This window comes from Hylobates moloch, unplaced genomic scaffold (genome assembly GCF_009828535.3).
Source record: "Hylobates moloch isolate HMO894 unplaced genomic scaffold, HMol_V3 SCAFFOLD_20, whole genome shotgun sequence".
In the NCBI taxonomy this organism is placed as follows: Eukaryota; Metazoa; Chordata; class Mammalia; order Primates; family Hylobatidae; genus Hylobates; species Hylobates moloch.
The window spans coordinates 47,344,978-47,367,081 of NW_026652295.1; the positions used below are offsets into that span (position 1 = coordinate 47,344,978).

Genomic DNA, 22,104 nt, shown 5'->3' on the forward strand with positions numbered 1-22,104 from the left:
CCCATTACCATAAATATACCCAAATGAATAGAAATCTTTCTATTACAAAAACACATGCATGCAGCTGGGCGTGGTGGCTCACACCTGTAATTCCAGCACTTTGGGAGGCAGAGGCTCCCTTGAGGATCATTTGAGGTCAAGAGTTCGAGATCAGCCTGGCCAACATGGTGAAACCCATCCCTACTAAAAATACAAAAATTAGCCACCATAGTGGCATGTGCCTGTAGTCCCAGCTACTCATATGGCTGAGGCAGAAGACTCGCTTGAACCCAGGAGGTAGAGGTTGCAGTGAGCCAAGATCGTACCACTGCACTCCAGCATGGACGAAAGAGCAAGACTCTGCCTCAAAAAAAAAAAAACACACACACATTCACATGTATGTTCATTGTAGCACTATTCACCACAGCAAAGATATGGAATCAACCTAAATGCCCGTCAGTGATAGACTGGATAAAGAAAATGTGATACATACACACTAAAGAATACTATGCAGCCAGAAAAAAAGAATGAGATCATGTCCTCTGCAGGAACATGGATGAAGCTGGAAGCCATTATCCTTAGCAAACTAACACAGGAACAGAAATACCACATGTTCTTTCTTATAAGTGGGAGCTAAATGATGAGAATACATGGACACAAAGAAGGCAAAGAGGGAAACAACACACACTGGGGCCTATCAGCGGGTAGAGAAGCAGGAGGAGGGAGAGGATCAGGAAAAATAACTAGTGGGTACTAGGCTTAACGACACAAGTTTACCTATATAACAAACCTACACGTGTACCCCTGAACTTAAAATAAAAGTTAAAAAAAAACAAACAAAAAATAATATTTTTTTGAATTCTAAAAGAATGTTTCCTCAAATGTTGGGGGTCTTCCTAATGTAATGCCTACAGGTATCAGAAACGTTTAAATTTAATATTCATTGTTACATTATTTCCCTCAGAGAACTTTGTTCTGATTATTTACATTTTTCATCAAATTTTCTGAAAATAATAACTCAATCCCTAATTTTTAGTGTTTGCTGATTTTTATGTTGTGAATATTCCAACCATAGCCAATTTCACCCTATTAACGTGACATTACTAAATGCAAAGCAGAAAAAAAGATGCATAATAGCCACACAATGATACAGTATCTCTACCATATAGATAAAACAGATGGAAATAACCTAAAGAGCAGTTAATAATAAAATATAGTAAGTATAGGGATTTATGAGTTTTTAGTACTTATCACCTTTGGTTTTAGGCAATAGTAAAAGGTCTAATCTCTAGAATCTATAAGGAACTTAAATGAGACACATTTCACACCATGAAAAACAACTGGCTTTTGAAATTCTTAAAAATTTAATTCCTGGAGGCCTCACTACTCCTTAGTGGTTCTATCAATCCTGCCTACATATCTGTAAGTAGTCCCTCCATTAAATTTTCTTCAAAATCCTAGCTGAGATTTGGTTTCTCTTGAGATCCTGACATTGCCCTATTTAAGGTCTTCATTGTTTCTCATTGTTTTTCTTCTCCGGACTCCTTGAATCTAGTTGCAGCTCTCCTCCATCCACTTCAGAGAGTGATTTTACTAGAAAGCAAATGGCACTGTGTTTCTGAAACAAACATAAGTTTCAAGGATCAACAAACATAAGTTTCTGGGTTTCTTGTAACAAGTGAGATGCCCTCCTTGTCCATATTTTAGTTATAGTAATTTTCATACTCTGATGAAATTACAAGTAAATCTCTCTTGTTAGGAGATTGTAACCTCCTTGAGGACAAAATTGTATCCTACTCAACTCAGCCTAGTATCTGGTAGATGATCAATAAATATGTAGTAGATAAGGCTTTTCATATAAAATTATTACAATGTACTTTTTAGACAATTTTTTTTGTATTATCATTCTATGGAAAATGATAGTGTAATTTATCTCCAGCAAATTATTTTCCTGTCTAATATTCTGTGACTAAGTAACATATCAGTAGAGAGTTAAAAAACAACAACAAAAATAAACGAAAATAACCTTACTTATGAATTGAGCTTATATTGCTATTTGATTTCCTTTTCAAAACACTTTTCACCAATCCCATGTGGGCTATCTTTCCCACAAAATATTAGTCAAATCTCAATAAAGAGTACAATAAGATCTTTGAAAGTAATCTTCATAGTTCCAGAGGCATAATCAGTTTTAGTTCTGAACTGAGACTTTTAAAAGTCTGAAAGATTAATTATATTCTATTTTTATTTCTATCAGAATTAATTGGACTATATGTGTTATGGTTAATATTGAGTGTCAACTTGGTTGAGGGATACAAAGTATTGACCCTGAGTGTGTCTGTGAGGGTGTTGTCAAAGGAGATTAACATTTGAGTCAGTGGGCTAGGAAAGGGCTAGACCCACCCTTAATCTGCGTGGGCGCCATCTAATCAGCTGCCAGCGCGGCTAGAATATAAGCAGGCAAAAAAATGTGAAAAGAGAGACTGGCCTGGCCTCCAAGCCTACATCTTTCTCCCGTGGTGGATGCTTCCTGCCCTCGAACATTGGACTCCAAGTACTTCAGTTTGGGAACTCGGACTGGCTCTCCTTGCTCCTCAGCATGCAGAAGACCTACTGTGGGACCTTGTGATCATGTGAGTTAACACTTAATAAACTCCCCCTTACAGATATATATATATATATAAAGGCTGGGGAAGAGAAGGCAGGGTGGCAGGAGTGGAGACCATGGGCGTTTGAGCTACTTTCTCACATAACTTACTTGTGCCTTCAGGACCTGCTCAAGCCCAACCACATATATACCACTTCCATCTGATGATGGAAACCTGCTGTGCAAGACCCACTTTATAGTTAGATGGGTCAGAAAGCACCCAGTTCATGATAGGCGGTTCCGGTCGCATGGTGACTTGATGACCCATAGTCAAACACTCAGTTTCCACCAAAGCCCAGTAACAGGCCAAGAGCTGTCTCTAAAAAGGAAAGTAGTTATCTGCAGAAGATGGCAGGGCTTTCCTCCAAAATCCTAGAGGCCTCTGCTGTGACTCACCTATGGGGGCCTGCCAAAGGCTCCAAACATCATTGCTATCTGCCACTGACACCTCAAGCACCATTGGATCTGCTAGGTCATATGGCCCAAGTGGCAGAGCAGCTTGCATAGCAGCCTGGACCTGTTGCAGAGCCTTCTCCTATTCTGGACCCCACTCAAAACTGGCAGCCTTTCGGGTCACTCGATAAATAGGCCAGAGTAACACAGAGTAACACATTCCAAATGAGGAATGTGTTGCCTCCGAAAATCCAAATAGGCCCACTAGGCATTTTTCCTCTTTCTTGGTTTTAGTAGGGGACAAATTCAGCAATTTATCCTTCTAAGATTATCCTTAGAAGGAATATCTCAACAGGCCCCACACCACTGGACCCCTTACTGAGGGAGAAGGTCCCTGAATTTTAGTCAGATTTATTTCCCATCCTCTGGCATGCAAATGTCTCACCAATAAGTCCAGTTTGTTTGCTACTTCTTGCTCACTGGATTTAATCAGCATAATGTCATCAATTAATGGACCAGTTGTGATATCTTGCAGAAGTGAAAAGTGATCAAGGTCTCTCGAATAAGATTATGACAAAGCTGGAGAGTTAATAAACCCCTGCAGTAGGACAGTAAAGGTATATTGCTGGCCTTGCCAGCTGAAGGCAAATTGCTTCTGGTGGGCCTTGTGGGCAGGAATGGAGAGAAAGGCATTTACCAAGTCAGTGGCTGCATACCAGTTACCAGGAGATGTATTAATCTGTTCAATGTCTCTCATCATTTTACTAAGTTTTCTAAATGTAAGTGACTAGTAAATACTTTAGAAATTCCCCCCAACAGTTTTTAGTACCTGGAAAAGAGGGCCTATGTCCACATCAAAACCAAGATCAGCAAATCCTGTAGCAATAACTTTTGCTCCTCTGTCATGGCCATCTTGTCCCATTTTTGCTACAAGAAGACGAGGTCTGCGACCTTCACGTTCCATGAATTTACGAACCCTGAAAAACATTTAAAAATATATCAGTAGTTAGATATTAATTTTCCAAAGGCAAGATATAAAAACTAATTTATTCACAGCAAATCTTTCAAGTTTATTTAAAAACACCTAATTTGTTTACTTGTATTTTGGGTTTTTTTTTTTTTTCCAATTTTTATTTTACATTCAGGGGTTAATGTGCAGGTTTGTTACATAGTTAAACACGTGCCATGGTGAATAGCTGCACAGATCACCCCATTACCTAGGTATTAAGCCCAGCATCCATTAGCTATTTTTCGTGATGATCTCCCTGTTCCCATCCGTATTTTGTTAATGCATCTATTTCACATTGAGAGCTCCATTAAAGCCATCTCCTCCTTAGAGGAAAGTCTGAAAGATGGCACAGACTATAAGCACATAACACCGAGAACATCACGGTGAAGTAAGACAAAAAAATGACAACCTCCCACCTTCATGAGCCAGGGTACAGAGTACAACATGCAGAAAGATTTAAATATAAACTAAAAAGTGACTTCACAGTCATTTATACATATATGTGACAGACTGGCTGCTTTTAATTGTCCATATCTCATCTACCCTTCATAAGTGTGAACTCTCCCCAGCTAACAGCAATATGGTTTCTCATCATGCTATATAATCAAAATGCTTGCTTGCTGCACTGACAAATTTACTTCCAACACAAGAAAGCACTTATCTTTGTTAAAAGAAAAAAGTTCCATTTTGATGACTTTCACCTTGGCTGTTTTGATATTTATCTAGTATACAAGTATGGAAATTCAGTTTCTAATGGGAAGCTTGTTACAGAGGTTGAGAAGACCAATCATCAAAAAGCTAGTTTTTACACTTGAGAAATATGATCACATTAATATATATTTCCAAGTCATGCTGTGGAAATGTAAGTTATTATCAGTTCAGTAAATACTGATTGTAATGTATGCATAGATGCCAACTAAATGTTTACTTTCAATTACGAAAATTAAGATTTTATAATTATTCAAGCAATGAATAATGTAAACAAATTCAAAAAATATGAAACTCTACCATAGTAAGCAGATTGAAATATAAATACCTGGAGGACATGAAGCAATATCATTGTTAGTTAAACATCTGTTTGACATCAGAAACTCCTGAAGGGGACTATGGTGAAAGTTCAAAATAGTATTAATTATATGAAAACTAATAATAGTTTCAATATTTGATATTTATTATTAAATATTATCATGTACATATTAAATAATGATAGTATAGATATATAATATGTATCATGTATGTTTCTAATTATATATTATATGTAATGAATAAATTACATACTCTATTATGTTATATAGTTTATATAATATAATTAATATTTAATTTACTATTTATTATTTTAAAATTCAAAAATTTCTCAGTTGTATGTAAGGAAATTAAGCTCCCAGTAGATTCAAGGGGATTGTGTTAACAGAAAAGATGAAATTCTGGCCTAAGAAACCTTACATATTACCTCTTGATAGCAGATGTTATCTCTTGACTTTCTCCAAATTCCTGGCGATATGCTCCACTCACCATTCGATCATTCGCTTTATGTTCACCAAATACCTTTTTTAGGGCATCTGTGATTTCTCCCACTGTACATCTGAAACATGAAATGGTGGTTCCATTAACTTCATTACGTTGTGATAAAGATATCTGTTTACCATAATATTCAATATAATTAAACATATTTTATTACATAAGTAAACGACTGTAAAAATGTAAAATAGGAATGTTTTTAATGTATTATGAAAGCATCTCTTCTGAAAATACTTATGAAAACTTTATTCTGGATGCCTTTATGCATCCAATTCTCTTTTCAACATTTGTCAACCAAGAAATGACTGAATGACCTAATAATTATATATATAGACAAGTACCTGAAGGTTGCTGAATAATTCACCACTTAACACAAATGGATAAACAGCAACACTCCCATAAATATGTTTTGATAAGAAGTAAATCTTTTAGCATATTCCATCCATTTGTTCACTAACTCATCCAACATTAGCTGTGTGCCTAATATGTGCCAGATATTACTATATCTCTATATCTACTATAGCAATACAGTAATAAATGAGACCAAAGAAGAAGTGCTTGTTCTTATAGACATTAACATCTGTAACATCTAGTCAGAGGATGCAGATGATAAACAACTAAATAAATAAACTAGTAAGACAATTTCATAAGGTAATAAGTACTATAACGACACTAAACCACGCAAAGATGGAATGGGGTGTCTGGAAGAACTATTTTAAAGTTATTGAAGATGTGAAGATATGACTTTTGAACTAAGATATAAATTATAAAAAGGGGGATCCCAAGGGAACATAAAAGAGTAAGAGTGTTTGAAAAAGGAAGCACTAAAAGCAAAGGCTCTGAGATGTAGGAAAATATGTTTTATGTTCTAAAAATAGAAAGAAGGGCATTAGGAACACAGCATAGTGAGGAAAGTGGTATAAGATGAGTCAGAGAGATGGGCAAGAGTCACATCTAGCACATCTTGCAGATTATCGGAAGATTAGGTTTTAATCTAAAAGGCATTGGCAACCATCAAAGGACTTTAATAAACGTTATCTAATTTTTTTATGAAATTAGTAGTAGAAAAAAACAGCACATACTATTTATACTATACCTTAACCAGTTAAAGCAACATTTTTTAAAAAGTTCATTATATTAAGAAATAAACACTTAAAAGCAAAAGTAATCTATTTAATGATACTGCCATATATTGGAAGAAAATTTTCCATGGGTCACTTGCTTTTCTGCACATCCTGTGGAGCAAAGCACTGACGGCTCTTTATTCTGGACTATCTTTTCAAAGATGTCTGTATACTGAATCACCTTAGAAGACAGAAATATTGGCTACCTCCAGAGCAAAGGGTAGGTTTGCTTTCTGTCCAATATAATAATGTCTGCCTCTAGAACAATGGGGGCCGTGCTTATTACCCATTACAAAAGATTCCGAATCCCTAATGCAACCCAATCTCCTTGAATGCAACCGAATCTCCTTGAATGCAACCCACTGCACTGTACATGAGGTATCATCTAGCAGTCCTTTTCACATCACTCACATCAATTGGGGATCAAAGGAACTAGCCCAAAACCTGCTGATGTTATGGCTATTAATATTGTAGTAACAAACTGTCATTAGGTTCTGATCCAGGGACCTCATATCATCAACCAGCACCCCACTATACAGGATAACTTGTTAGCTTGCAAGAAGGGTAATATTTCAGACTCCTTCTGGTTCTTAATATAATGAATTTATTTATATATTGATATACATAATGAGATAATTTTTAAATAACAACAAATAGAAAAATAATAAAAATTAACACATTAAGTGCCATATTCTGTTTCAGGAACTATTTTTAATGATTTAATGTCTTCTCACAACAATCCTATTAGGTAGTAAGTACAAAAAACTTCACTTTGCCAAATATCGTGTCTGTGGGAACACAGAAGCAGATATAACATGAGATTAGATTCTGTTTTTCACTTAGCCTTTTTTAAATGCAGGATGACAAAAGTTAGGAGACAAAGGAGCATGTTAAGGGTTACAAAGGCAAAAAGTTTCAAGAAGGAAGAGGTGGTCAATAATGTTAAATACTGTAGAGAATTCAAGATAAGGACTAAAAATTATCCACAGTATCAGACAAAGAGGAGGTCGCTAGTGAACTTAGTAAGAGCAATTATATTACAGTAGAAAATCAAATGCAGTAGACCAAAATGTCAACAGGAGATAAAAGACTAGTAACAGTAAGTATTCTACTCCTAAAAGAACACATGGCTCCAATAACAAGGGAAGAAGGACTGGGATGGGGGTGTGAGGAAATTGGTTGCTCTTCTGGTCGCTTCATGGTTAAAACTAATTCAAAAGCAATGGGATGACAAGTTTTTCCTATAAATTCTCAGATTAATATTCCCCTCTCTACCCCAGAGCCATTTTAACTGGTAAAATACCAAGGTAATAGGCATAAACCTGGTGATATACTTGAGAGTCCAACACATTTCAACCTGAGAATCAGTGAAATGGATTCATTACAATAGTTTCAAAATTCCTCAGCCACAGTAAAATACACAATTATTAATACAGTTCACTCAAAATATATGAATGTTTTAAATACAGAGATTTTAAAATGATAAGAATTAAATTTATTATGGATGCCGTTATTTTCTTTTGGGCTCACATGGTTTATAGGATCAACCTTTTATTTAGGTATACTCTGAAAAGCTAAACTGGTCAACTTTTAGTCCTTGGAAACCTCCAAACTTATATATCTTTACCTTGCACGAGATGCCTCCACCGCAAGAGCCAGGATATTTCCATCTCCGCTAGCAGCACATTCGGTTAGTGCAGCAAGACAACGTTCAGCCAAAGCTTGATCCCTGCTGGATTTGATCTATGGAAAAAGTCAAGGAAAGGGACAATTTACATGAAGAGAGAATAAAACAGAGATCAAGAGATTAGACCCTGATGCATACCATATGGCATTTTTTTCCACAATCCTAACTCCAAATATAAGAGCAAAAAATTGAAAAGAATAACATATAACCTAGGAATTTTATTCATTCAATTCATTCATTCACTCAGGATTTCCTAAAATAATATTACATTTGGTATAATCCTAACAAATCAGAAACATGAAGGGCAATAATAGTGCTGACCTTCCCAAGTAGCACATGTTACTTAGGCTTTTCTAAAGTACCAAGACATTGTAAACAAGTGGGTCTTTCATATGAAGTATTTTGAAGGAACACTAAAGATTAATAGTGACAAGAAAAAAAATCAAAACTTAGAGAATATTTTAGTTATATTTTAAGTTTCCTTTAGATAAATAATAATATATTGATAATAATATGTATATTGCTATACTTTTATTTAAAAATAATCTCAAGAGAGAAAGAGGGACTAAGAAAAAGATATACAATGAAGAGCATAGTAAAAAACGTTTTCCCTGGGTCCTAACTCTGCTCTGCATTTGTCAAAATAAAGTTGCACAAATCCATTTTTTTACAAATTGTACCATCTGTAAAAGAGTCTAAAATACACTGCTCAAGATGCCACTAATATTATATAGTATATATAAGCAGAGGTTGTACAGAAAATTTATACAGTCATCCCTCAGTATCTGTGAGTGATTGGTTTCATGACCCACTGCCCACCCTGTCCACAGAAACCAAAATTCAGGGATGTTCAAGGCCGTTATATAAAATGATGTAGTATTTGCATATAACCTATGTACATTTTCTTGTACACTTTAAATCATCTCCAGATTCCTTATAATTCCTAATACAATGTAAATACTACATAAATAGTTGTTATACTGTATGGTTTAGGAAATAACAAGAAAAAAGTCTGTACATATTCAGTACAGACGCATCCATTCTTTTTTTCTCAAATATCTTCAATTCATTATTGGTTAAATCTATAGATGTGGAACCCACAGATATGGAGGTCCAACTAAATTTAGAGCAAGAAAAAACTCAACTCCAAATTCTCCATAAAAATGCCCATTTTTCTTTATCTTTTATTGGAGAAAGAAACAATAAACACATACAATTTAAGAGAAAAATAAAGTAAATCGAGTAAATAACGAAGTGATTTGGCACAGGGTAGTAGGGTGCTATTGTAGATATTGGATCACTGTAAGCTTCTTAGATAAGGTGACATTTGAGCAAAGACCTAAGAAGTACACCTTTTCTGGTTTACTAGAAAACTAGTCATCCTTAGATTAGGTAGTTTGCTATAATTATCTCAACAACAGATTACTAAAATTCAAGGAGTGAAAACACATGCTAAAATTAATTAGGGCTGAGGGTTACAGAAAAATAATTTAATATAAAATTACTGTTGAAGTAGTTCACGTTTTTTAAAAAATTACCACCACAGGTAAAATATTGTTAAAACCACAGGTAAAAGGAAAGCATAAGAAAATATAAACTTGAGTTCATTACTAAAGAGAGCTCAGAGTATTGCAGGAGAAATATATTTTGCTATAAAAATATCTGAGTCTAGCTATGAAAATTAATTTTTATAATAGAAGAACTTTGATTTGGTCATGGTCCTAAGGAAGTTCAAAACTAGGAAGAAGTTACATCAGAATATCTATTTCTCCTAAACTGGCTCTAGAGTCAAAAAGCCTGCATTCAAATCCCAGCTTTGTCACTTAAACTATAAACTTGAGCAACTAAATGAGACTCTCCAATCATTATATTGGAATATATTTTCCCTCATCTGTAAATGGAAATAAAAATAGTAACTACCTGTTAAATAAAATAATACACAAAAACAACAATTCAAGAAAAGGATTTAGTACAGTATGTGGTACACAGTAAGTGCTCAATAAATGTTAACTATTATTCCTATATTATCATTAATGAATTTCTCTCTTGCCCAAAATAAGGTTTATCATTATTCATGATAAATGAAATCCCTCAGGCTATGAAGATATAAAGTTAATAACCTAAAGTATAAGAGAAAAGAAAGGGTTTTCCAAAAATAAATACTATTAGATTTTTATAGATTGAACTAAAAAAAAGCCAGACATTAAACAATCTCAAGAAAAGTAAACAAAGAAAAACCATTAAATGTTTAAGCTTCCTACCTTGGAAACAGCAGTACTTACAAAGCCAAAGATTAAGAGGCCAAAGTAGCTTCATACAACAAAAATATATAGGTTACAACAGTGACAATTAATTTATCTATTTTAGTATTTCATATGCTCTGGATCAACTCAGTGACAAACTAAAAATAAGAAGGGAATACGGTACTCTAGTTTCAATCAAAATAACTAAAGGTTATTGTAAACTGTACCTTACTAAAGCACTACCAAATATAGTTGAATTTTAAAAATCAAAAAGCAAGTAATTATTCCAAAGTAGTATCAGATGCCATCATTCTGGTGAAAGAAATTACAATAAGAAGCCCTGGGTTCAAATACTAACTCTAAACTTTATTCTGTTTTTAATTTTTAGTAAGTTACATAATCATCTAAGCCTTGGGTTTAATCTATAAATTATGGAAGGTATTATTATTGTAGTGTGGTTTGTAATAACAACTTATAAGTTTCACAGAGGTAGATATCATGGTTTAAAATAAGTTTTTTGTGTCAACAGACTAAGACTGAGTCCTGTTTGTCCAATTATTTATCCTGAGCAAGTTTTTCAATGCCTTATCTTTAGTTCCCTTACATTTGAAATGATGGAAATTAATACACACCTCATGCTGTTGTAAGGATTAATGTAAGCAGGACAATTTAAGAGCTTAGCCAGAGCCCAGAACACAGAATTAAAAAAAAAAACAAACAAGCTGTTAATACCTTCTTAAGTTTTTCAATCTGCCTGTTTCGCACTGAAGTATTATCAATTGCCAGAACTTCTACAGCATCTTCTTTTTCCAACTGGTACTTATTTACTCCAACGATTACTTCAGAACCTGGTAATTTCCCAAAGAAAAATTTTATTCACAAATAATTATCTAACTCTAATGCTCTGGTTATGATGTATTTTCCTTATAAATTTAATATCTTTAAGTAGTATTCTTAATTCTTAATGCAACTTCAATATAGATCAGCAAATCCCAATCTGAGAAGGGGGTGTGAGAGAAAAGTAGAGGTATATGTCAGAGTCTCTGTAAGGAAGGACTTTCATTATTCTACCAAACTATTCATATACACTTTCCCACCGTTCCTAATAAATCTTCTGACACTTCAAAATAACAGAGAAGTTGCCATCTAAGATTTATAAGGTAGAGAATGAATACCCAGTAGCTTTTCTAATTTTTTTTAATTCAGCCAATCACTTTTAAACAAAAAAAGAACCCTTCTATAATCTATAAGTAGTAAATCAAAATTACAAAGATAATTCCTTACATGATAAAGAATACATTTTACCTCAAACTACCAGATTATTACCCTTATACAAAACTTCCCACAACCCCTACCCCTGGTTATACTCCTTCATATTTCCTTCATAGCACTTATCATGATCTATAATTCTTTATTGACTTGTTCATTTTCCTCTCTTTTACTAGAATGTAAGATTTGTGTGCACAGAGGTCATAGAGGTCATGTCTGTCCTGTTCACAGTTGTATACCCAGACATAGCAAGTGCCTCAAACAAAATAAACTAAAAAAGTATGCATCGAATGAATGAATACTCCAATGCAGAGAACACTGTGATCATCAACAGTGTCATCTTCAAAATGTTAATGACATCTACCCACAAACATGTACATATATACAATGGGTAGACATCCACACACACTGTACATATGCTTGCCTGTGTGCATCCATGTATGAGAAAATATATATATAGATAGATACAAGTATATGAGAAAAAATTTACCCAAGTTCCATTTTTCATTATTTTTGTTTTATTAACTATACATGTTATCTTCAAACAAATGAATTTCTTTTTAACTACTGGATTTCATATATGAACTTTCTCACTATCTTACCAGAATCTATTCTAGCTTGCCGTCGGGCAGCACATTCTTCAATTCGAAGTTTAGGTATTCCCTCAGCTACAGCTTTGGCCATTCCACCCATTTCTTCAATTTCATTAATGAGCTAAAAAGAAAAACATTTAACAAAACTAAAAGAGAATATTAAAAATGTGTGTAAACTATATAAATTTGTTATGAGTGTTATATAATTACTAATATTAATAAAATTATAAACTAAATGTTAATGTTTCATAAGAACAGAATTAAATAAACATCAAAGGCATTAATTAGAATTTGTGTGTTTATAGTTACTTGAAAAGACAACTAACAAGTATATTCCAAAAAACACAAAACCTCTTAAGTCTTGGGAGAAAATTAAAGCAACATCAATTCTCTAATCTTTATTTTTAGGTAAAGTTTTCATAATTACATAAAGTCTCTAAGAAAAATATATTTTAAAATGCAATTTACTTTTGATTTGAGCTGCAGAAAAACAATGTAACCCCATCTTTAATGAAATCAGGAAACATTTAAACCTTCAATCATAGCTTCATATATGAAGGTAGAAAACAGACAGTGGAATGATATATGATTTAGCAAAAAGGATCAAGGTCAACCTGCTTTTCCCTGATGAATTCAAGAAAGAAGAATCTGTATTGGATTCTACGTAAGTGTAAAATGAGAAGCTAAAAAGAAGACAATTTGAGAGTCTGCAACCACCCCTCTCTCATTCTGTCAGGAGAACCAAAGTTTACTGTCTACAGAAAATGAACTCAAGATGCAATGAACTATCAAATACCAAATACAGAGAGAAGTAAGGGTAAGATGTCTTACTGAAATAAAAGCCTATACTCTTGACTAAAGACTAAAAACAAAAAGCACAGAGAGAAAACAGAGACAATACAGGATGCAAAAGAAAACTTCAGAAAATATCATGAATTCAGAATATAAACGAATTCTGCACTAATGAAACAAATGAAGATGACATTAATTATAAGGGGGAAATTAGAAAACAAAAATGAGCTCTATGAATTAAAAATATAATACATGAATGTAAAAATAAGTAGAAACATAAAGTTGACAAACCTTTAAGAACACAGAACAAAAAGGCAAACAGATATACTATAGAAAAGATAAGAACAGGCAGGGAGCAGTGGCTCACGCTCATAATCCCAGCTCTTTGGGAAGCTGAGGTGGGCGGATCACGAGGTCAGGAGTTCGAGACCAGCCTGACCAACACGGTGAACCCCCGTCTCTATTAAAAATACAAAAATTATCTGGGTATGGTAGCGTGTGCCTGTAATCCCAGCTACTCGGGAGGCTGAGACAGGAGAATCGCTTGAACTAGGGAGTCAGAAGTTGCAGTAAGCCGAGATCACGCCACTGCACTCCAGCCTGGTGACAGAGTAAGACTCTGTCTTAAAAAAAATAAAAAATAAAAAAAGATAAGAACATCAGCACATCAGGATATTATTTAAGGAGGTCCGTAGCTTATGACTAGGAGTTCTAGAAAGAGAAATCATATGAAAATGACAAGAAAAATACTGTCAAAGAAATAATACAAGAAAATTTCCTAGAGCTATAAAAATATTTTTTTAAAAAAGGTGAGATGAAAAAGACCCAATAAAGGTTCAGTACCATGTAGGAAAAAATACACCAAGTTATACATCAATACAAAAAATAAAGAAGAGGTCCCAATACTTTCAGAAAGAAAGATCCTGAATGAGAATGGCATCGAATTTCTGATGAGAAATATTGAAAGCCAGAATAAAAATCTAGAATAAAAAACAGATCAATGCTTATAAACTTGCTTATGAATTTCCTGAATGGAAATAATGTCAAGCTTAGTCAGGCTATTAATCAATTATAAAAATAGAAGAAAGACATTCCCAAACAGGCAAAGTTTCAAATAATGTATCTCCCATGCACCATTTTTAGCAGGTTTCTATGAGATATACATCCAAATAACCAAGAGACAGACAAGGGATCCAAGATTCAGAATTAAACAGAGGAGAAATGAAAATATATTCCTACTATAATGGCAAAGAGGAGTCAAAGAACAGCAATAGTGAGCAGAAATAGAGAAAAAACAATTTAAGTCAAATGAGAACACTAGAAGAATTCACAGAAGATTATATTGAGATATAATTATATTGGTAGTAAGGGAGGAAGAAAAGTAGGGGTATGAATCGGCCAAAATCTAAACTACCCTTCTAGGAAAGCAATAGATAGTGTCTAAGGTTTCATGTGTAATGTCTACAGTTGATGAAATTAGAAGAAACAGTATACATGTGATTTTAAACTATGCAGATAAAAACAAAAATAAGCAAAGAAGTATGTATCTTACTCCAGGAAGCAGGAAAAAACAAGTAGATTATCAAAAACTGCTGTTCTTTGTATGAGCTTTTTAATACTAGCTGTCTTTTTAATTCTTTTAATAAAATACTTTAATACAAATGTATTTTTAAATGGATTGTTTTGAAAACTATAAAATCAAATCTGAATTATTTTGCAAACATGGTTTAAATTATTACATAAATCTGTAAGGGATTTGATTTATAAATTTAAAATCTATAAATCTTGACTTGTAAGTTTTAAAATCTATAAATCTTTATAAATCTGTAAATTCTGAAAACAAAGTTGCAAAGTGGAAAAATTTACCTTTAAAGCAGCATCATAAACATCATTTGTGAGACATTCCATCATGTAAGAACCTCCCCAAGGATCAGCCACTTTGGGAATCCCAGATTCTTCTTGAATGATGATTTGTGTGTTCCTGGCAATTCGAGCACTTTTGACAGTTGGCAAACCCAAAGCTTCATCAAAAGAATTTGTGTGCAAAGACTGAGTCCCTCCAAATACTGCTGCCATTGCTTCTATTGCAGTACGGACAATATTATTGTAAGGATCCTAAAATATTTGATAAAAAACAAAAACTCAAAGAAACAGGTGATAGATATTGCAACTATAAACAGCAACATGATTAAACAGCAACTGCTGCATATTTTCTATGTCAATTTCCATATTAAGCTTCAGAATAGCAAATAAATTTAGATAAATTAGTTTAGAAGCCAAAATTAGAGGAGTCAGAGTCAGTGTTTAGTGCCTCTTATGATCCTCTGAAATATCAGATATTGTTGTGCTTACTTTTATATTGCCTAAATACTTTTCTGTAAGTATATCAAGAATGCATTCTTTTTCTACTTAAGATTATATAGTCCTTCATTTCATAATTCACTCTCTCCTGATTATTTTGTCTACCTCACAGTATCTACCACAATGATGTGTACAAAACAGGCACTGAATAAATGTTAATAAAATAGATGAACAATGAACTGAGATCTCGGAAATTTGAGTTCTAGTTTATTGTATGCCTAATTGTGATTTGGGCAAGTCATTGGATCTCTCTGAACTTGTTTCTTTAGCTGAAAAAATAAGCAGGTTAAAATAAAAATGATTATTAAAGTTCCTTCCAACCCTAAAAATCTCTTATTTCTCCATGTATTTATTTATTTATTTTTATTTTATTTATTTATTTATTTATTTATTTATTTATTTATTTATTTATTTTGAGATGGAGTCTCGCTCTGTCGTCCAGGCTGGAGTGCAGTGGCGCGATCTCGGCTCACTGTAAGCTCCGCCTCCTGGGTTCACTCCATTCTCTTGCCTCAGCCTCCCAAGTAGCTGGGACTATAGGCGCCCGCCACCACACCTGGCTAATTTTTTTGTATTTTTAGTAGAGACTGGGTTTCACCGTGTTAGCCAGGATGGTCTTGATCTCCTGATCTTGTGATCCGCCCGCCTTGGCCTCCCAAAGTGCTGGGATTTACAGGCGTGAGCCACTGTGCCAGATCTATTTCTCCGTTTATAAGAACCTGAAGTTATATTTCATATAGAGTATAATAGTTATTATTCAACATTTAAATGTATAAAAGCAATGTAACTTTGCACATATAAATTATTTTTAAATGTACCAAAATAATTTCATATGTAAAGAGAACATGTATAAAAACAAGGCCATAACTATAAAATTTTTAACAGAACAAATTAAATTACCCAAGTAAAAATAGTCTTTAAACAGTCTGCTTGCATGCTTGCTTAAACATATAACTTTAACACATAAAATATGTATGTATATATAATTAATTTTAAATAGGCAATTTTACGTTAAGAATTATAACTCTTACAATTATATGAGAGTATTAACTTATGACTTTTGCTTCTTCCTCATCATCAAATTCTGTTTTCTTTTTTTTTTTTTTTGAGACGTAGTTTTACTCTTGTTGCCCAGGCTGGAGTGCAGTGGCGTCATCTCGGCTCACTGCAACCTCCACCTCCCAGGTTCAAGTGATTCTCCTGCCTCAGCTTCCCAAGTAGCTGGGATTATAGGCATGCACCACCATGCCCAACTAATTTTGTATTTTTAGTAGAGGCGGGGTTTTGCCAGGTTGGCCAGGCTGGGTGCCTCGGCCTCCCAAAATGTTGGAATTACCGGCGTGAGCCACCTCGCCTGCCCTTGTTTACTTTTACAAGTGTTTCAGCACTACAGGGAAGCTAGGATGTAAGTGATTTTATATTGTTAACCACTAGAGGGAGACAATTTTTATTTATTTATTTATTTATTTATTTATTATATTATGTAAAATTACAAACCTAAGTATACATTATGCTTCAGAATATTTATTATTTCAAATATTAACAGATAGCTTCTTAAATCTATTTCCTGCTTGTGCCACATTGCTCAGAAAAAAATATATATATAACTTTATTAAAATTCTACATTTTAAATTATATTCTACCTGCTCAGTAAGTGACCATCCAGATGTCTGACAATGTGCTCTTAGAAGAAGAGATTTTGAGTTTTTAGGCTGAAACATTTTCTCTACTAAGTGAGCCCAGAGTCTTCTACCAGCTCTCATCTTTGCTATTTCCATATAGAAATTCATTCCAATTCCCCAGAAGAAAGACAACCTAAAATAGTAATGTTAGGTCCAGAATTTAATTAAACAACAATATAGAGCAGAAAATAAAACTAATTGTATCACACACTAGAAAATCAAGGTCTATATTTTAATTTCAAACAACTTAATTTGAATTAAGATCAGTACACGTATATTTATGTAACTTTAAACCTAGCATAAAATTACAGTTTTATGCATATGGAAGAAATTTTGTTTCAGGTAAGAATTATTCACTTTGTAATTGGTTTTCTTAATGAAAGAATCTCTTCTTGTGTCCATTAAATAAAGATTCAATTTATTTAAAAAATATATATTTTAGGAATACTCAATATGTAAGACAGGAGTCCCCTATGAATGAAATAAAACAGCAAATTTGCTTTGTTTAAATAGCCAGAAAGTGTTTTGTAAAAGAATGATTGTGCATTGGTCTAGGCATATACTTCTCCAATTTGTGCCCTTCATCTCTCCCTTTTATCTTATATTCTGTGATGATTTAAACATTTAGGTTACTTGCCTGTCTCTAAAGGCACAAAGCTTGCAAATCTACTTCTGACACATTTTTGGAAGTTCTTTTATTGAGACAGAGTCTTGTTCTATTGCCCAGGCTGGAGTGCAATGAAGCAATGTCAGGTCACTGCAACCTCCACTTCCCAGGTTCAAGCGATTCTTGTGCCTCACCCTCCCAAGTAGCTGGAATTACAGACAAGCACCACCATGCCCAGCTAATTTTTGTATTTTTAATAGAGACCGGATTTTGCCATGTTGGCCAGACTGGTCTTGAATTCCTGGCCTCATGTGATCTGCCTGCCTCGGTCACCTGAAGCACTGGGATTACAGGCATGAGCCACCACACCCAGCCTTGAAAGAAGTTCTTAACACAGCAGTTTTCAAATATTTTGATCTCAGTTTCCCTTTTTACTCTTAAAACTGACTGAAAATTCCAAAGAATTTATTTCTTTATTTGTATAATATCTATCAATATTTTATTTACTAGTTCATTTAAAAGTAACAATAAGGAAGGGCACAGTGGCTACTGCCTAGAATCTCAGCACTTTAGGAGGCCAAGGCAGGAGGATAGCTTGAGCCCAGGAGTTTGAGACCAGCTGGGCAACACAGCGAAACCCCATCTCTACAAAAAAATTTAAAAATTAGCCAGGTATGGTGGCACACACCTGTAGTCACAGCTACTTGGGAGCCTGAGGTGGGAGGAACGCTTAAGCCTGGCAGGCTGAGGCTGCAATGAGCAGTGATCATGCCGTTGCACTCCAGCATGTGCAACAGAGCAAGGTCCTATCTCAATAATCATCAAATCAAATCAAAATAAACCCACAACATGTTAACATTAGTAACATTTCTTATGAAAAATACGTATGCTTCTTAAAATATATACATATATAATAAAAACATCATTGTTTTACATTTTTGCAAATCTCTTCAATGTATTTAAGAGAAAACAGCTGGATTCTCATATCTGTTTCTGCAATCTGTTGCAATATCACATATCGTGTAGCTTCTGAAAAACATCACTATAAATTCTTGAGAAAATGAAAGTGAAAAAGGCAAACAAAGCTCTAAATAAGCATAAAAACAATTTTGATCTCAAATACCCCAGAAAGAGTCTTAGCAATGCCCAACTGTTCTTAGCCCACACTTTGGGAACTACTGTCACAGTAAGTAACAAATCCCTGGTATAAAGGAGCATTTCAGTAGTCTATAAACACTAAAGGCAGAAGCTATGTTTTCTACATGTTGTATTGTCAGCATATAGGCTAGTGTTTGGCACAGCAAAGCTTAGCAAGTGATTGCTGTACTGAGTGAACCACTGAATGACTTTTGACTTCCAAATTTAAATATTTCATAAACTTTATTTAAGTTTTCCCATATTTTTCATACAACATTATTAAGAAACTGTTGTGAAACAAATGTTTCAACAGCACAGTGGATCCCAAAACATCACATTAGATAGTGCAACAGAAAAAAAATAATAATAGATGAATTCTGTATTCTAAAATGGAAAAATTAGAAAAAACTGTCTCAACATTATGTTTACACTTTAATGTAATTTGTTAAAATGTGCAACTTAATTGTGTTCTCTAAATAGCTGGAGACAAGATATTCCTCGAATTTACAAAGAAGTACAGCCAAATTTAATTCTATTTTTTATTAGAAATACTGGCTTTTTCTCTCATCACTCAGATAAAATATAAGAAAATCTAAATCTAGCCTGACATTTATATTTATAAATTCATTTTATCAATATATAAAATGGTCCTATGCATTTCTTAATGTTGAAACAATATCTAGGTTTAATTTACTCACCTTGGTGCAAATTCATCAATTGTCAGGCCAGCCTGGAGTCCAGTTCTAGAGTACTCCAATCCATCTGCTAAAGTATAGGCCAGCTCCAGAATGGCATCAGCCCCTGCTTCCTGCATATGGTATCCACTAATTGAAATTGAATTAAATTTTGGCATGTGCTACATAAAAAAAAAAAAATTGTAACAGTGAATAAGTAAAAATATTAAAAGGTTCTATTAAATCCACTTTCTAAGCGTAAATATTATTTTAAAATGATGTTAAACTCAAATAAACTTGGTAGTTCATAATGTTAACAAAATATTTCATGCTTATTTGTTACATTTAATTTGCTTTCCAATTTAAATGGTTCGTCCATGAACCATCATCAGGACTGTACCTACTTTATTTTTCTGGTGGACAAGAATTTATACTAACCATTCTTCTAAAAGCTTAAATTGTGGAATTAGCTAGCTGAGGTTAGGAATGTAACCTTTGGCCTGAGAACTAAATGAGGCATTTTTAATTCCAAACCAATGACTTGGACCTCATAAGAGGTTGTAGACCCAAACTTTGGGTTAATCTGCTGAAGATGTATAAATTTATTATTATTTACTAGTTATTAATTTTCTAATTTGAATGAAGGCATCAAACATGAATAAGTACACAGTAGGAAAAAAAATAAAATAATTTGATTCTTAGTACTATATGTTGAAACAAAATGGGATAAAATGCATGGCTTTAAAAATCAAAGATTTCAGTTTGATTTACTGTGACATTTAATACTAACCATATCCCAGACAGGTTCTTTCCACCACAATCACTACAAAAACTGTATTTCCACTATTCCCCTAAAATTTCATGTTAGGTAGAGTACATCACACATATCCTGCACAGCCAAGAAAAACTATCTTTACCAAGAGTTAACCAACCCTAAAATGCTTGCTACACAATGCTTGCTAGAGTTTAGAGATAAGAGTAATTACAAGGGTTGATAGAGATAAAAAGGGTTGATGACGATTTTCCCTGTGCCATGAAATAATGGTCTAACTTTAATGTAAGTAAGGAGAAGGAGCGCATTGCTGGTAAGAAGCAAAGTGTGAATAATGGGGGGAAATATAAACAAATTGCTCACAGGAAAAAGGAGGAGGAAAATGTGTCCCCATGGAAGGACTTTTCCCATCATTCTTATTGGGAAAGATGAGTCTAATTCAGGGGTGAATATTAGGGACCTCCTTGAGGTTGCAGATATGAATGATAAGTGATATCTTCCAATTCAGCTTTTAGCAGAAATAAAGCTGATATTCCAATCCCCATTTGTCTGATACCAGTGTCTACTTCACAACTACATCTGAATTTCGGAAGGAAATTTAAAAATGTAAGTAGAAGACCTCCCTGAATCTAACAATTATCAGAGTTAAATTTTAGGAATAAAGAAAACACAGTAAAGATCTGTTGCCCAGATTCTTGCAAGTAATGACAGAACATAAAATTAGTACATTAAAAACAAAAAGTAACAATAACAAAACATTCTAAATTTATATTACTCAGATTCAGTTTTTAAATTCGGTTATAGCATGTAAAAATTCCTACGTTCAAGGAACTATAGAAAAACCTATAATAACCACAAAGTATACCTTTGCTGTATATTCAAAGATGTCAGCAATAATTTTCATGGATGGTTCTGGAGGAAAAATGTATGTATTTCGGACCATAAATTCCTTTAGTATATCATTTTGGATGGTACCAGTAAGTTTCTCTTTAGGTACACCTTGTTCTTCTCCAGTTACTATAAAATTTGCAAGAACTGGAATAACTGCTCCATTCATAGTCATGGAAACTGACATTTTTTCTAAAGGAATTCCATCAAAAAGAATTTTGGTATCTTCCACAGTGTCAATAGCAACTCCAGCCATTCCAACATCACCACGAACTCGAGGGTTGTCTGAATCATACCCACGATGTGTCGCCAGATCAAAGGCAACTGATAATCCCTGCTGACCAGCTAAATACATAAAGAAAAATAACGTTAGATTCAAGAGTCTGGAATCAAGGTTAAATGACTTACTTTAACACTACTGAAAATGTTGATTCATCTCATAACAGTATACTTTTATAATAACTATTTTTATGCTCATACATGTCAAAACCAACTTAAAGATACTTCACTTCTTAAGAGAGTCAGTTGTTTCCCTTGTGCCAAAATGCACAAATTTAGTTCCAGACCTCACTAAAGGAAAGAATGGAAGAAACAACAAATCTCAATCATCTCGTGTCTATCTGAAGATATGGTACTTGATTGAAATATGTGTAAAATTCTGAAAAGATCTGGCTGTTCATATATGGTAAAAATAACTTAGCATTTGTATGCTTGCTTACTTTTTTGTTC

The 22,104-nt window shown here is 33.8% G+C and overlaps 1 protein-coding gene across 4 annotated transcripts in view; it reads right to left on the bottom strand.

Annotated features, from left to right (window-relative positions):
• The window catches only part of MMUT (methylmalonyl-CoA mutase), a 33,761-nt gene that overhangs the window by 6,870 nt on the left and 4,787 nt on the right, over positions 1-22,104 (bottom strand). For 3 of the 4 annotated variants that reach the window (XM_032140577.2, XM_032140578.2, XM_032140579.2), the window contains exons 3-11: positions 21,353-21,720; positions 19,740-19,897; positions 17,259-17,430; positions 15,121-15,369; positions 12,472-12,583; positions 11,333-11,448; positions 8,298-8,413; positions 5,479-5,610; positions 3,849-3,996 (exon numbers count right to left, since the gene is read on the bottom strand). In XM_032140577.2, the coding sequence (XP_031996468.1) occupies positions 3,849-3,996; positions 5,479-5,610; positions 8,298-8,413; positions 11,333-11,448; positions 12,472-12,583; positions 15,121-15,369; positions 17,259-17,430; positions 19,740-19,897; positions 21,353-21,720 (1,571 nt within the window). Of the gene's footprint in view, positions 1-3,848; positions 3,997-5,064; positions 5,133-5,478; positions 5,611-8,297; positions 8,414-11,332; positions 11,449-12,471; positions 12,584-15,120; positions 15,370-17,258; positions 17,431-19,739; positions 19,898-21,352; positions 21,721-22,104 lie in introns of all 4 variants that reach the window. The other variant, XR_009211281.1, reaches the window with a different exon arrangement.